Here is a 15086-nt window from a genome sequence, read left to right on the forward strand (position 1 = left end):
TGCGTGGGAGGCTGATCTGTGTTAACAAATCAAGAAACTGACCCCTAAGTCATTCTGTTGTAAAATGGAAATAATTTAGTTTCAAAGTCTCTAACAAACCTCAGGTCAGAAAGGAAAAAAAAAAAAAAAACCACATTAAGTTGATTAATAAAATATTTAGGTAAATTTAATAATATATAGCTTGAATGATCAATTTAATTCCCACTGGTAATCCTAAAAATTCTAAATAGTTATTGTTTTTAATTTGATGCCTGTAATCTAGAAATGAGTTTGATCACATTTTGGTCCATAAACTCAATATAGCTCATCTGTAAGGACAGCTAGACTGATAGATACCACTTACTTTTTTGTTGCTGTTGTTGTTCTGTTTTGTTTTGACTCAGTCTGGGTTTAAGAATCAGTAACAAACTTTTAACATATCTTCATATATAACAAAGCAACCAATTAAATGGATGATAAAGCTAAACAATCAGAATCTGAGCTCCCTATGCTGAACTGCAACTGTACAATATCTCACGACTCAAAACTGCTAATTCAAAATGGTTCTCATGGATTGACAGAATCATTGAAGATGAGCTCATTGAATCTCACTGAAGACTGTAAAGAAGTCTTCCCTTAGGAGAGTCACAAAACACTTTTGGGTGGAAGATTTCTGTCTATTTTCTTTTTGTGGGGAGGGGAGAAACAAAGACTGAGGAAAAGATTATGAAAGAAAGAGGCTTTTCACAGAAGCTCTAAAATAAAAGTACCAATAGTTTTCATTCATTCTTCTATACGACTGAAAACCAAAAAATATGCACACTGGCAAGCAATGAGAACTTTTATTCAGGGTGGCTTAAACATTAAACCAAATTAGATATCAAGGTAGGCTCTGAGATGACAATGGTTTGACTGTATATGACTCAAGTGGTAAAGAAAGGGCAAAATGGGTTATTGTATTTACTGGGTAGTACTCGTATCCTGCTAAATCAAGAATAAGAACAGTTTTAAGAACTCCAAACCAGGGGCGCCTGGGTGGCTCAGTTGTTAAGCATCTGGCTTCGGCTCAGGTCATGATCTGCAGGGAGCCTGCTTCTCCCTCTCCTACTTCCCCTGCTTGTGTTCCCTCTCTCACCCTCTTCACCGTGTCTCTCCCTGTCAAATGAAGAAATAAAATCTAAAAAAAAAAAAGAACTCCAAACCAAAAGGACTTGCATTCACTTGTGGCTATAACCATTCACATGGACGTGGAAAGCTCCTTCTTAATTTCCTCTTCTCAGTATATTTTTTAATTTGAAAAGAAATAGTTTAATGAGCACAGGCGTAATGACATCACATATTTGTAGTTTCTCATGGTGTACTTTTCTTTTGTGAAATAAATGAAAATAAATTCCCACATAATTCCTACCCTCCTCACCCACCTTCTCATCACCCCAAAGCGTAAAAAGTCACTATAGGCCCTTCCTATCACTAAAAATTCTATTACAATGAATCTCTCTTCATCATTTCTGGATCAATACCATAACGTAATGTGGTTGAAATGACTGCTTTAGTCATCACTCCAGGGAGTATCAGAACACTTTCTTTTCTTATAAGGAATTAAAATTAATGTTTTGTCCTAAGAAACTACCATCTGTACCAGTCAGAAATGAGCTAACAAGTATGATCAAAGAGCTTATCTGTTCAAACGTTTCTATTTGTAGAATTATTGGTCCTCAGATTCCCAATCCTTCCACAGACCATTTCGTAAGTTATGGGCACTATATAATGAATATATGCCCTTTGTAAATAACCTCTTGGTTTAACTGACTTTATTTTTTACTTGAATTTGACCTAGAGTTCTGGAAAAATAAATTTAGCATAAAAATCATACTTAATACATCTTAAATAAATTATAGCATCATATTTTAAATTTGTATTTGCCGTTGTTGCTCTTCTTACCTCCCTGTTATTTCTTAGGGGAGGACTTCTAGTTGGTGGAATTTTCATAACCATATCCAGCTCCACACTCTCTGAAGTCATATAAGAACAGCTCTGTATCAGGTAATATCAAATAAAATTCCCCAAATGACACATGTCCTCTACTTACTATCACCCTGATGAAAATGACTTCAGTAACGTTTGTCGTGGATTTAAATAGGCAGTTCTAAGTAAGCTTTCTCCATTATGTCTTTGGGAAATAAAGCAGCATTTCTTTCTTCCCCTTCGTTGAAGCTGCCCATTACTACACAAGGGCAAAAGTTCCTAGTAAGACCTAGTCTAAACCAGAAGCAAAGAAGGTAAGAAGGTATCTAAGTAACTGTGAAATGATAATGACATTCTCTATTATGTTCCCCAAACCATCATCTTCTAAGTCTGCTCCTATAAAAAAAAAGGAATTAGTCGCAAAGAGAAGGAGTGAGGAGGAAAAACACATAGAGAAAAAGGTTAAAAAATTCAGAGCAAAAGTGCTGGGCACAACTCTAACAAAGCGTGTGAATTTAAGAGAACATTTGAAAGGTAGTCAGGGCAGTATTCACATATCCTAAGTACTGTGAACAACTAGCCTGGTCATTAGTTTAATTTTCACATCCATCAAAGTAGGAGGCTACCCCCCAATTCCCACCACCTCCGTCTTTCCACTATTTGTTTCATCATTTTAATAGACACACACTTGGCTCCTACCAGGGCATAGTGTCTGGTTTAAACAGGCTTATCGCTCTGCTTAGCTTGTCCTAGAATTAAGCGCAAAGCTCAGTCCTGGTAGCTTTTATGATGAGAAATCTAACTGGAAAGTGGCTATTAGCCACTGTGATACCTCCTTTCAAAATTTAGTTTGACCTCCCAACTACCTCCCACACATCAAAGCCAAACAAACGTAGTGTATAGTTGATTTGAATCTAAAAACCTTTCTTAGCTCCCTGAGCTGAAATGAAAAATACAGGGACGATCACCAACGACATCCCAACTAATCCAAGACATGGGTCTCCCAAAGGATCCCTTTCCCTTTCAACTGCCTTGGGCTTGGAGAAGCCCTCTCTCCAACTTTCCACGTTCTCGTTTAGGTATTAATGTCAAGAAGCCCCTCACTTTCAAGGCATCCACGCCAAACTCTGAGAAACACATCAGAAGCCAGGGGGCCAGCGCGGAGAGAGGTCGGGCGGTCGGTTTCTCGCTCTTGCCAAGATCTCTGCGCTTCTGCCAGACCCTCCAGCCCTTGCGTTCTACTTAGGAGAGGATTCATTACATAATCCCTGCTCTACGGGAGCATAACACCGGGGCTGGGGCTGCCCGGTATCTCACACACCACCTTTGGGGAGACTGGCTGACTGCAGACCCCGCGAGCAGCACGCCTCCCCTCGCCGTGCGCTGCCGGCAGTCCCGACTCGCCGGGGGCAGCGACCCCGACCCAGACTCGCTCCCCCCTCCTCCTTCCACTCGCGCGCTCCGAAGCCCGTTCCGGGTCTCCCTTCACACTCGCCGTCACGACCCCTCTCGGGGGAGGGGTGTCCCCCAGCAGACTTGGTGTCCCAAGTCCTCTCGGGGTCCTCTCCCTTCACACCCGCTGTCCCAAGCCCTCTCGGGGACTTCCCCTAAACCCTCTGTCCCGGCCCCTCTGGGGGGGGGGGGGTCCCTCCAGTCAGACCTGCTGTCCCACGCCCTCTCCAGTCCCCTCTCTCCACACCCGCTGTCCCAAGCCCTCTCGGAGTCCCCTCTTCAGACCTGCTGTCCTGGCCCCTCTCAGGGCTCCCTCCCTTCATACCCGCCGTCCCAAGCCCTCTCGGGGTTACCTGTCTTCAGACCCGCTGTTCCAGCCCCTCTCGGGGTCCCCTCCCTTCATACCTGTTGTCCCAAGCCTTCTCGGGAACTCCCCGTAGACCCGCTGTCCCAAGTCCTCTCGGGGTCTCCTGTCTTCACACTCGCTGTCCCAATCCCTCTCGGGGACTCCCTCTAGAATCGCTGTCCCCAGCCTTCTCAGGGACTCCCCCTAGACCCGCTGTCCCAAGCCCTCTCTCGGTTCCCGCTCAGACCCGCTATCCCGGCCCCTCTCGGGGTCTTCTCTCCCCGGTCCGGACAAACTAGCTCCCGGACTCCCGTCATGAGTCCTCCCCGACCTCACTCCACCCAGGGTCTCTTTGCCTCGGCTCACTTTGTCACCGTCCCGAGCCCCGGTGCTCTCACCTCAGACCTGCTGTCACCACCCGGGGCCCGGCGTCACCGCCGCCGCTTCCTCTCCCACACTTGTTCCCGAGTCGCTCTTCTGCCGCTTGTCCCCGGGAGGGTCCCCGGTTCGGGTCGCTGAGTGTCGAGTCCGGCCACGCGGAGCCTCCGCCGGCGGTCTCGGTATCGCGTCCCACTCTCTCACGCAGGACCCCACCGCCGTCGCCGCCGGGCGCCACACGTACCCTCCCGCTGCCGCCGCTGCTGCTGTCCGAGGTGCGGCTCTTGCCAGGGGTGGCCAATCGCACCCGACTGCGACGAGCGCGCTCCGCCCCGCCGTCTCAGTTCGCCCGCCCCCTGCCCCCGACCACGCCCCCAGCTCGGCTCCGATAGGCTCTCTACTGACCTCCCCTGACCGCGGGGCACGGGACTGGGGCCGGATATAGGTACTTGATTGGAGGTGCCTGGGAGGCCGAGCGGTCGATGGCGCCTGAGGATTGGTGGAGCGGGCGGTGGGCGGGACAGGGCGGGGCGGGGCGGGGTTTCCTAAGACGCGGAAGACCCTGCAACTTCAGTTACCCCGCGGGCCCGCCTGGGGTGCGGTCGGCCTTGTTTGTGCTGCACCAGGGTCAAAGTTCACGGCACTCCTCTGCAGCTTTACTTTTCTTGGAAGCCTCCCAGAGGCATGGGCCCCTGGGACTCCCGGGGACCACCGTGTGAGAGCCTTTGAGGAAGTCCCCATTCTTCCATTCTTACTCAGCTCCCTAAGTAGTGATGCCATCAGTTAATAGAGCGTGTATTCACTCCGGACTTGTAAATATTTCCTGAATTTAAGTTTTTTTATATCTTTGGCAAGAGAGTTGCCCTTGCATTGCGTTCGACAGACGTCAGTTTAATGCTGTTGGGGGCACAAAGATCTTTATACGGGGTGCATACTGTGAGCAAGCAAGGCATTCCACACCGATGGGGCTCATTTTGGTAGGAACAAGGACAAAACTGGAGAAATAATCAGTTTGTGAGTTTTGCTAATCGTTTTGGCAGTAGGAGCAGGAACTGTGTGGTAGGCTTCAGCGCGCTGAGTCAGCATATTCGTTTCTCCAGGGCCAATGTTTTTAATGATTCTGTGTGAACTAATGGCCAAAGTGCAACCTGTGATTATCAGAGACCGGTCTGCCCCGGGGTAAATGTGCGTCGTGTTACTGGGAGCCATTCTTTATATATTTTGAAGCTGTATAGGTTGATTAAGTCAATACCAGAAACTGAAAACTGCTACTCTTACTCATAAACCCCAAAGTTGACGGACTTTGGCAATTCAGCATTTTATGAAGAAATGGTTTCCTTTCAGGCACACAGTTTGATGCTTAGCCTCATTCAATGATGTATGTAGGACTTGGCTCTCTGAAAACTCTCCATCATTAACTCTTGTGTTAACTCCTGCTGACAAAATTTGTGTCCTAAACACTCTAAGTGTTTTCCTACGGTTTTACAATGATACTCCATTCCAATTACAATGCTCCCCTTCAAACTGGGGTGTTTGGGTATGCAGAGAGGGCCGGTAGAAATGAAGCTGGCAGGACTTAATTTGAGTTCTGAAGTAGGTGCCTCCTGAGCAGTTTTGACTAGCATTTTGGAAAGGGATGAGAGATTTCAGTGTAATTCTGTGGGAACTTGATTTTAAAGGTCTAGAGAGACTATCCAAAATTATAATACATATAAATACTTTTTAAGATTTTATTTATTTATTTTAGAGGGAGCAAGAAAAGGGCAGAGGGAGAGTCCCAAGAAGACTCGTTGCTGAGCACAGAGCCTGACCAAGTCAAATGCTCAACTGACTGAGCCACCCAGGAAGCCCCCAAAATTATTATACTCAACAACTATAAAGGTTAGGTAAGATGAAAGTCACAACAGATCTCTTCTGACTAGGTCCTCCTCTGAAAGAGCAAATTATAAATTAAGAGCTCATCATACCAATAATGCAGCTGGAAATATGGATTGAAGAAATGGAGTAAGTTTTCACTACCAGTGTTCAGTTGTGTCTATTCATATAAAAAAGAAATGCATGACCATTAACAGATGTTATTTGCAATCAAGTAGAAAGAAAACATAAGCAAGATAAAAATTTCATGTCTTGAAAAAATCAATTAGCAACGAAGTCAAATCTGTTTTTTTTTTTTTTTTTTGATTCATTATATCAATGAACTCTAATTTCTAAAATGTTGGTGCTTTTTCTGGTCTATGATTATTGCTTCTGATGGAAACCCAACTTGCTCAATATAGCTGATTACAAATAATTTAGATGTGATCTAAAATAAAAATAGAAATGACTTCATCCTTTGGGCAAGAGGCTGTTCTAAAATCCTAGTTTAAATACAGATGGTGCATCTACAGTGAGCCTTGAGAATGTTATTTAGAAAGAGCTTCAGAAGATCTCTGAACTCATGGAAAGACATTGGAGCAGTCCATTTTAGAAATTGTTGGGTTTTGTTAGGTGGAAAGATCTCCCACAAAGAGCCAAGATTTTCATTAAGACAAGGTAGAAAATAAATGTTAAAATAAATGGGATGAGAATAAATTTTTTTTTCACTTTGAGAAGACTCGGGGGTCCCATTCAGAGATGAATTTGGTCATGAAAGCTCAGGATACTGGGGCCCACCCTGGCTTTTAGATCTGTTTTCAACCTTATTACTTGTAAGTTACTTATTCTATGGAGAATGGGATGCAACATAAAGAGGGCAGGGTTACTTTAGACAAATAAACATCATAGCCTCTTTTCTTTACCCCTTTTCTTGCTACCCACAACTAGACAAGGGACATCCTAAATTTGTTCATTAAGCAAAGCTTATAACACAGTGTCTCCTACTCAGAAGGAATCACATGAATTAATTTATGCAGGTATTCAGCTCTCTTGTTTTCTAAGTTTCCACATAGCACCTTCCTTAAGTTAGCTTAATTAACTTCCTGCAAGCAGAATGTTCCACTTGCTCAGCTGAGAGATGTTAGCAAGTTATTGGTTAGGGGAAAGCACCTTTTAAAAAAGTAATATTCTAAAAAATATGGGGCAGCAGTAGTATACAGCGCTTGGGTATAATCGTGTAAACAAGGCAGCCTGGACGCTATCATTTTTTAGGTAAATGTTCACTTCTCATCTGCAAAATCGGGAGAAGACCTTACTGAGTATACCTATACAAACAGAAAGGACTCCGAGGGACTGGGAAAACACCCTTTCACTGACCCCAGAAGGGAATTATCAGCATCCTTGCCTTTCAGTTCTCAATAAAGCTCCAATTAGGGGAGGAGATAGGCTCTGGGGGATGATCACGAAAATTCTAGATGTCAGCGTTTCCTAACCCATAAAGGGGATGGATCATGATCACCTATTTCAATGAGAGAGACCACCTTCAACCCTTCTGCCTCTTTCAGGTCGCTAACGATCCTCGCTTTAGTTCTGGCTCCTTGCGCCGCCTGGCGTCTGTTTCCAGAAGTCGCCTGCGAGCTTCGGGGTCCTAGCTGCGGCCAGGCCTGTCCAAAGATTTGCCTAATTCCAGAGATCTTGTCTCCGCCCCTCCCCACTACCCGTTGAGGATTTTAAAGACGGCGATGAAAGGGCCGAGGTTAAGACGAAGGGGGCGTCCATTGGTTTCTCCACCTCCGCAAGGATGACGGAGTCAGGCGGTCCTCGGGCAGCTCGCGACCCGGAAGTCGCTGCTGGCGCGAGGCCCCCGTTGCCGAGCGCGGGCGCGCGGGGCGGAGCTTGGCGGAGAGGGGAAAGGGGTCGCCGGGGCTGCCGCCGCTCCCGCTCCTCGAGTTGGCGGCTCCCTCGGGGGCTGCTAGGCGGGCGTCGAGTCCGCAGGGCGCGCGGCCGCGGTCGCTGGGTGACAAGCTCAGCCGCGGCCAGAGGCGACATGAGCGCCGCGGGGCTGTTGGCTCCGGCTCCGGCCCCGGCTGGAGCAGCACCGGCCCCGGAGTACTACCCCGAGGAGGACGAAGAGCTGGAGAGCGCCGAGGACGACGAGCGCAGCTGCCGCGGCCGCGAGTCGGATGAAGGTGCGTGCTCTGGCTGGCCCGGCAGCCCGGGGCGGGGGTGGGACCGCTGAGGGAGTGAGTGGGCTGCAGGGAGGGGCGGGACGACCGGCGGGGAGACCTCCGGGGCTGGGGGAGGCTGAAGGGGCCGCCGGGAGGAGCGCGGCTCCAGGAAGTCACCCCAACCTGCGCTGGGCCCGGGGCTTCTGCGGGGACGTCGTACCCTAACAGTTATGGGAAGGAGGGACTTGGGGAACTGCTGTCAGAGCTGGAGGTCCCTTGAAGATTATGTCCTCCCCTCAGCCGTCTCTGGTGAACCCCAGGTCTTTCCTGGTTGGAATGAGAAAGGCTTCCATTGAGTATCTTGAGTACTCCTCCCCCTTTGAGGTCCGGAGAGAATCAGAGTAAAGCCCAGCTTGGCTTCCAGGTGCTCTCCCCGACCCTCCACCCCGGGGAAATGCTTCAGCCAGCCCTGCTTTGGGCAGCGCAGGTCAGGTTGCTTAAAAGAACGGAACCTGGAATCAGCCAGATCTACGTCTAAATTTGGCTCACTGAACCCAGCTTTGTGACCTTCGACAACTTACTTAAGCTCGCGAGCCTCAGTTTCCCTGGCTGTAACGGGGCTTCCTAGCGTAGGTGTGAGGATTAAATGAGATGTGCATAAAGTACTTAGCCTGGTACTCAGTAGATGTTTTCGTAACACTGGGGAAGCAGGGGCAGGGGGGAGATAGGGATTTGCTTAATGGTGCCCAGGTGTTGTGTTTTCAGTTCCACGTTCTTTCCGTTATCATTACTGCCTCCAAGAACGTGGCTTTTCAAACTGGGCTTTACAGTTTGGCAAGTGTGAGGAAGACAGTTTTGGAAGGATTGAGGAAGGAGCTACTGTAGAAGGAGAAAGGTGGGGGGAAAAAGCCATTAAAGGACACTGGAGGGGCACCTGGGTGGCTCAGTGGGTTACAGCCTCTGCCTTCAGCTCAGGTCATGATCCGAGGGTCCTGGGATCGAGTCCCGCATCAGGCTCTCTGCTCAGCAAGGAGCCTGCCCCCCCCCCCCCACCCCGCCCCCTGCCTCTCTGCCTACTTGTGATCTCTGTCTGTCAAATAAATAAAATCTTTAAAAAAAAAAAAAAAAAGGAACACTGGAGAAGAAAGGGGAGATAGAGACCAATATATGGGTGGAATATAGGGCTGTGGAGGAAAAGGTTAGACTAGTTGCCGGACTGAGGAATAGGTTTTATTCATCTCAGTTCCCCACTGCCTAGTACAGTGGCTGGCCTATGACAGGAATTCAGTGAAGGTCTCATGACTGAAAGAGAGGAGAAGGCTTTGTGAGGATTTGGATCTGCAGCAGCCTTTAAAAAGGCAGCGACATGTGCAGGTAATAAAGTTGAAGGAACTAATTGCGTTTGATTGAACTACGTTTGAAGATAGGCCTTCACCAGGGATTTTCAATGTGAGACACTTGTAATTGCTCTTAATGTCCACAAGGGGGAGCTGCGAAGCCAGAATAGATTTTTATCCTTGCTCAAGCTGGGCTGTTGAAATTATGTAGACACTCCACTATTTACTTTAAGAACAATGTTTAAAGTGTTCTGAAACACTTTCTGTTTTATCATCTTGTCTCCTTTCTTCTCCCTTTAGTTGTAACTTTGAAAATAATTTCAGTTATTAGAGTTCACTTCATTGGTTTGGGTTCTCCTTTGGATAAATGTGATGTAAAAATCCGTTAAGGTCATGGACCAGAAGAGAATGGACTTACTAGGTCATTTTGGAGCAGTGAGCAAGACCCGGCTGCCTCTAGTTGTCCTGTCTGACACAGCTCTGTTTCCTGAGTGGCCAGAGGGGCTTCTGTAGAAGTAGCAGCCTTGACCACGACTGTCTCACGGACCCTGTTCTCTGGTTGCACTTGAGACGAAGACAGCTCTTTGCATAAGTCTGGCCATGTCTAAGTTGAAAATGGCATTTTTCTTTCCTGAAGTAACTGTGTAATCTTTCTCACTGATGGCTTCCCATGGGCCTGCATTGATTTTACAGAAGTTTAAGTATCACTTTGTCAGGTGATACTATCTTTATGAATTATTATTTTAACCTTTTTTCCCTGATTTTACTTAGACACTGAAGATGCTAGTGAAACTGACCTGGCAAAGCATGATGAAGAGGACTATGTAGAAATGAAGGAACAGTGAGTGTGATTCTTATATTTCTTGCTTGGAATACAGAATTGACAAGTAAATCTTGACAGTGACCTTGCGTGTATGGTTTTGGGAGCTTCCAAAGTCCAGTATATCTGTGCAGTTTCCCCTTTAAATTTGTCATGTGTAATCGGTCTTCCTGTTAAAAGAATCTTTTGAGCATTGGCTAGGAAGAACCTTGAAGGAAATGATTCCAGGGAAATAAGGCCACGTATCAGGAGAGAACTGTTCCCCAGTTCTTCATGTTTTTGTTTAAATGTGAAAACCATTACTCAGGATAAAGGGTGCGTCATAACTATTTGGTTCTCAGATGGAAATGACCCCTCTGAGAGCTGATGGTGTGCTGGCGCCTAGAGAGCTCAGGGAGAGCTGGACTGGAGAGCAGGGCTCCTGACTCCTGCTCCAGTGCCCTTTCCTCTGGTCACACATCCTGCCCCAAGTCTTCTCTAACTGTGCCTAGAGAAACCAGAACCACTCGTTTTTATTCTAAACACAGATGGAAGACTGTATAAAATAGATCTCAGAAGTATTTGTTGAATGTATTTTGAGGCTCTTGATTTGACTTTAAATTCTTTCATCTTTAAACTAGATGATCCACATTCCTTTTTTTGTAGGTCCTATTTTGCCAGTGGTTCGTGACCATCGTCTGGATTCTGTTCTCCTTTTCAGGCTCTGGAACCCAAAGGGGTAATTCAGCTAAATTCCACCAATGCTGCGTAAAGAAGGATTACTTTAATAATTCATGTGATTTTTCTCACAGCTTCATTCCTGAAACTGTGCTTGGTCTTTATTTTTATTCTCTTCAGGCTTTTTACTGATTTACCTTGAACCATTTCCACATACCTTTCCTTTTACCAAATCTGATTTGTTTGCTTGTTTATTTTTTCAGTACAAGCTCAGAAGTCAAAGGCATTGTTTGCTGCATTCGGTGTGGTGGGAAATTGAATACATTGGGTTCTAAATACTGATCTATCGTGTGCAGTTGATACATCTGTTTTCTCTGTTTGGCATGTATAAGCATTCTTTTGAGATTTTTTTTTTTTTAATTGAATGTGCCTCAATATAGGATACAGAAAAATTTTTTATTAAAATTCCTTGTGTGATTCAAGGTGAGTGTTGAGAGTACATCAGAATTCTCATTGATCTTTTGATCAGACCACCTGTGTAATTGCCAGATTCTGCCAACTCTTTCCTCAGTCTGTGTGAATAGTTCAGTTGTATTTACAGCCCTTACTGGAGCAGTCAAAAAGCTCTTGTGCCTGTTATTTGTTGGACAGTGTTCGTTCAGGTTGCAAATCTTGTTTTTGTCACTGTAAAATTGGTGTTTTTCAGGTAGAAGCAAAAATACTGTTGATTCATTTATGGAATCCACCATTCAAACAGACCTTGTTGTGGGGCATCTGGGTGGCTCAGTCACTGGGTGTCTGCCTTGGCTTAGGTCATGATCCCAGGGTCTTGGGATCGAGCCTCGCATTGGGCTCCCTGCTCAGTGGGAAGCCTGCTTCTCCCTCTCCCACTCCCCCTGCTTGTGTTCCCTCTCTCACTGTCTCTCTGTCAAATAAATAAATAAAATCTTCAAAACAAAACAAAACAGACTTGTCAGAGTGTATAATTGCTTATAATCCATTTGGTGTGGGTTGTGGGGGAGAGAATAACACACTAGGTGGTTTTGCTTTATGTGTGCTGTGTGTTCTCATCCAGCTGGGGCTGCAAATAAATCCTGCATTTTAACTTTTCTTACTGAATAACTATTATTTCTGATCCTAAAAGAGTAGTGCTTTTAAAAAATGACACGAAGGTTTATTAACTTGGTGCTTACACAGCTATGCTATCTACATAGCAAAATGTGCCAAAGGCATAATCTTACTCCTTTAGAATTTATAATCAAATTGTAGAGTTGGTAGAAGAGCTGCTGTGTTAATGCCTTTGTTACGTTTTCATGTGTGTTATTTATACTTCTAAATCCAGAAGGAAATGGGATCACGCTTTAGATTTTTTTTTTTTCTTCTTGCCTGTTTATCATTGTCCTTTATTTATTAAAATCTGCGTGTCTTCATTTTTGTAGATTTTGGACTGATTCTCTAAAGGTGCGGTAATACAGGAGAGTCTACAGAACTGGGATATAATTCAAGAACACAGAATCCTTGTCCCTTTCTGATCCCATTAGCTGCTGGTACATTTTAAACCAGTTGGCGGGCTTCCATTTTCTCTGTCTCCTAAAGGACGTTAATAACGTTCCGGTAACCGCCTAGGCGGTCCCCGTGTGTAGATTATTTTGGAGTCGAGTATTGAATGCTTTTGTCTCTCAGTGCGGCTTTCGTTGTCTCTCTTCACAGGATGTATCAGGATAAACTGGCTTCCCTCAAGAGACAGTTGCAGCAGCTGCAGGAAGGTTGGTGTGTCTTCTCACCCTTCGTTTCGTTTCTTTTTTTTTTTTTTTTTTTTTTTAAAGATTTTATTATTTGACAGAGACACACAGCAAGAGAGGGAACACAAGCAGGGGGAGTGGGAGAGGGAGAAGCAGGCTCCCCGCCAAGCAGGGAGCCCGATGCCGGGCTCGATCCCAGGACCCTGGTATCATGACCTGAGCTGAAGGCAGCCGCTTAACGACTTAAGCCACACAGGCGCACCTCACCCTTTGTTTCTAAATACACTGACTATCCCAAGCCTTCGAAGTCTGTGTATTTAACACCCCTGTGGGGAGTGATTTAAAATTTTTGCTATCTTCTGTCAGGAGAGTGGCGATTTTCTAACATTTTTGGACCCTCACTTAGGGCTTTTTGAAGAGCATGAGCTGAAAACCGCTGTGAGCCTAAAGCTAGAGAGAGAGATTGCTAAAGAATACATGAAACTGCACCATTTTTTCCTAAACTAAATGCCGATGAGCTGTGGATTAGCCTTATTGTGTTCTCTGTGGTTTGCTTGGTAAGTTAAAAGTATTAAAAGTGGACTGTATCTTGTCCAGGGCTGTTTCCAGCTAAAGGCAGTTCAGCACGGGGTTGGGAGCGTTGGCTCTCAGGGCCGTCGCGGGCCTGAATCCTTACTGTGCTGCTTCCTGGATATTTGACCTTGGGTGTGTCACTTCTTCCTGCTTAAATTTGTTTTCCAATTTTTGAAATGCACAGAGTGGAAGCCAATGATGTGATTAGTGGTGAGGGGCGTCTAGCCCTGCGGGGTGCACTGGGAGCTCAGGGTCAGCTGTGGCCAGCAACGCTTTGGCTTATATTCCCTGAACTACCCCATCTGACATTGATTTGTGCTAAATAGTGAAAAATGGTTCCCACGAATTGCATTTGTATATCTTTGTTTTGTTTGTTTGTTTTTTCCTTTCCATAATGAAGTATTACCAGAGAAAGGAGTACATTCTACTCTAGCAAGTCTGTAGGGCATACCTGGCATGGTTGAGTGCGGGATTTTGAAAAAGATACTCTCCTAATGAATTACGATCAGGAAACCCTTCCCACATTAATTCTGACTCTCCTAATTCACTGATGTTCGAACGGCAATGACTTGAGTAGACATTGGGTAAAAATCTATACCTGAGCTTTTCAGAATTGTCACTGGCCGTGTGTGGCTATTTAAATTTAATTAAATAAAATTAATAATTCAGTTCCTCAGTGCACTTGCTACATTTCAGGTGCTTAGTAGCTATGTATGACTGGTGGCTCCCGTATTGAACAGTGAAACCTAGGACCTTTTCACCGTTGCAGAGAAAGTCCTACTGGATGGCATATGATCTGGGCCTTACTGAGAGAATGAGCTTTTTTCCGAAAAGGGAGCCCCATTGACTCCCAACTGCAGCAGCTGGTGATCAGAATCACTTGAGGAAGCGTGTACCTTTCCACTCCCATCACTTGTTCTAGCAAGCGTTACTTGCTACAGAGTCTTAATCCACTAGGTGGGATGATTTCTGCTAGGGGCCTTGGTTGAGAACCAGTCTAGTTAGCTCTGTTTGCACGTTCCTTTCCCTGGTTTTATTTACTCTGATGGTATTAAAACAGTTATTGCTGGTGCTAGGCAATTTTAGGAACTGAAATGTAGGGCAGATTGATTTTCACAGTAACGTTTTATTTTGTAAATCTCAAAATCAGGTACGTTACAGGAATATCAGAAGAGGATGAAAAAACTAGATCAGCAGTACAAAGAGAGGATCCGAAATGCAGGTGAGGCTCTGTCTCTGGTGGGAACACATCATCTTCAGGTGTCCTTTTGCTGGTCATCTGTATAATGGGGCCATAAGAGCTGTTGTATAAAATGCAAATTCTATATTCTCAGATATGGGGGAGGGGAGAGTTTTGGGGAAGAGAGACTCTAAAGCTTCAGTTGTAGAAAACTGGCTCATCTTTCTTCCAGTGGCCAATGAATGGCCTGTAGTTGAGCTTACTAGTGGTGGCTCCATACAGAATAGGCTCCCTGGCTCCCCTGGGTAAGTGGTTTCACACATTCTTTCTCACGTCTGCGTGGCTTCCCGAGTGGACCATGAGAGGAGCTACATGGGAAAGAAAGGTAGCTTGTTTCACTCTTGCTGGAAGGTCGTTTCTTCTGGTATCCTCTGCTCTGGGAGGAAGAGGTGTTCTTGTTTTTCCCCTGGAGTATTACAAGCATTTAGGGGAAGAGTATACTGTAACAGAGCAAATGTATTCATTCAGTAAGAATTTGTTGAGCACCTGCTATATCCAAACTCTGAGCAGCATGAAATAGCGGAACACATTGTCCTTGACTTTAGGAAATGTGCGATTTCATTGACGGAAGACAT

General features: G+C 45.6%; 2 protein-coding genes across 2 annotated transcripts in view; one reads left to right on the forward strand and one right to left on the reverse strand.

Annotated features, from left to right (window-relative positions):
- Nucleotides 1-4287, reverse strand: part of LOC111156378 (TAO kinase 3) — a 188239-nt gene extending 183952 nt beyond the window's left edge. Inside the window, exon 1 of the mRNA XM_022517211.1 lies at nt 4141-4287. The gene's annotated coding sequence lies outside the window, so the exon portion shown is untranslated. The remainder of the gene's footprint in view (nt 1-4140) is intronic.
- A 3593-nt stretch (nt 4288-7880) lies between these two features.
- Nucleotides 7881-15086, forward strand: part of LOC111156461 (SDS3 homolog, SIN3A corepressor complex component) — a 33767-nt gene continuing 26561 nt past the window's right edge. Inside the window, exons 1-4 of the mRNA XM_022517378.1 lie at nt 7881-8163; nt 10251-10320; nt 12667-12722; nt 14422-14493. Coding sequence (XP_022373086.1) covers nt 8022-8163; nt 10251-10320; nt 12667-12722; nt 14422-14493 — 340 coding nt within the window. The 5' untranslated portion in view covers nt 7881-8021. The remainder of the gene's footprint in view (nt 8164-10250; nt 10321-12666; nt 12723-14421; nt 14494-15086) is intronic.

Source organism: Enhydra lutris, unplaced genomic scaffold (genome assembly GCF_002288905.1).
Source record: "Enhydra lutris kenyoni isolate GAN:26980312 unplaced genomic scaffold, ASM228890v2 scaffoldscaffold46, whole genome shotgun sequence".
Classification (NCBI taxonomy): Eukaryota; Metazoa; Chordata; class Mammalia; order Carnivora; family Mustelidae; genus Enhydra; species Enhydra lutris.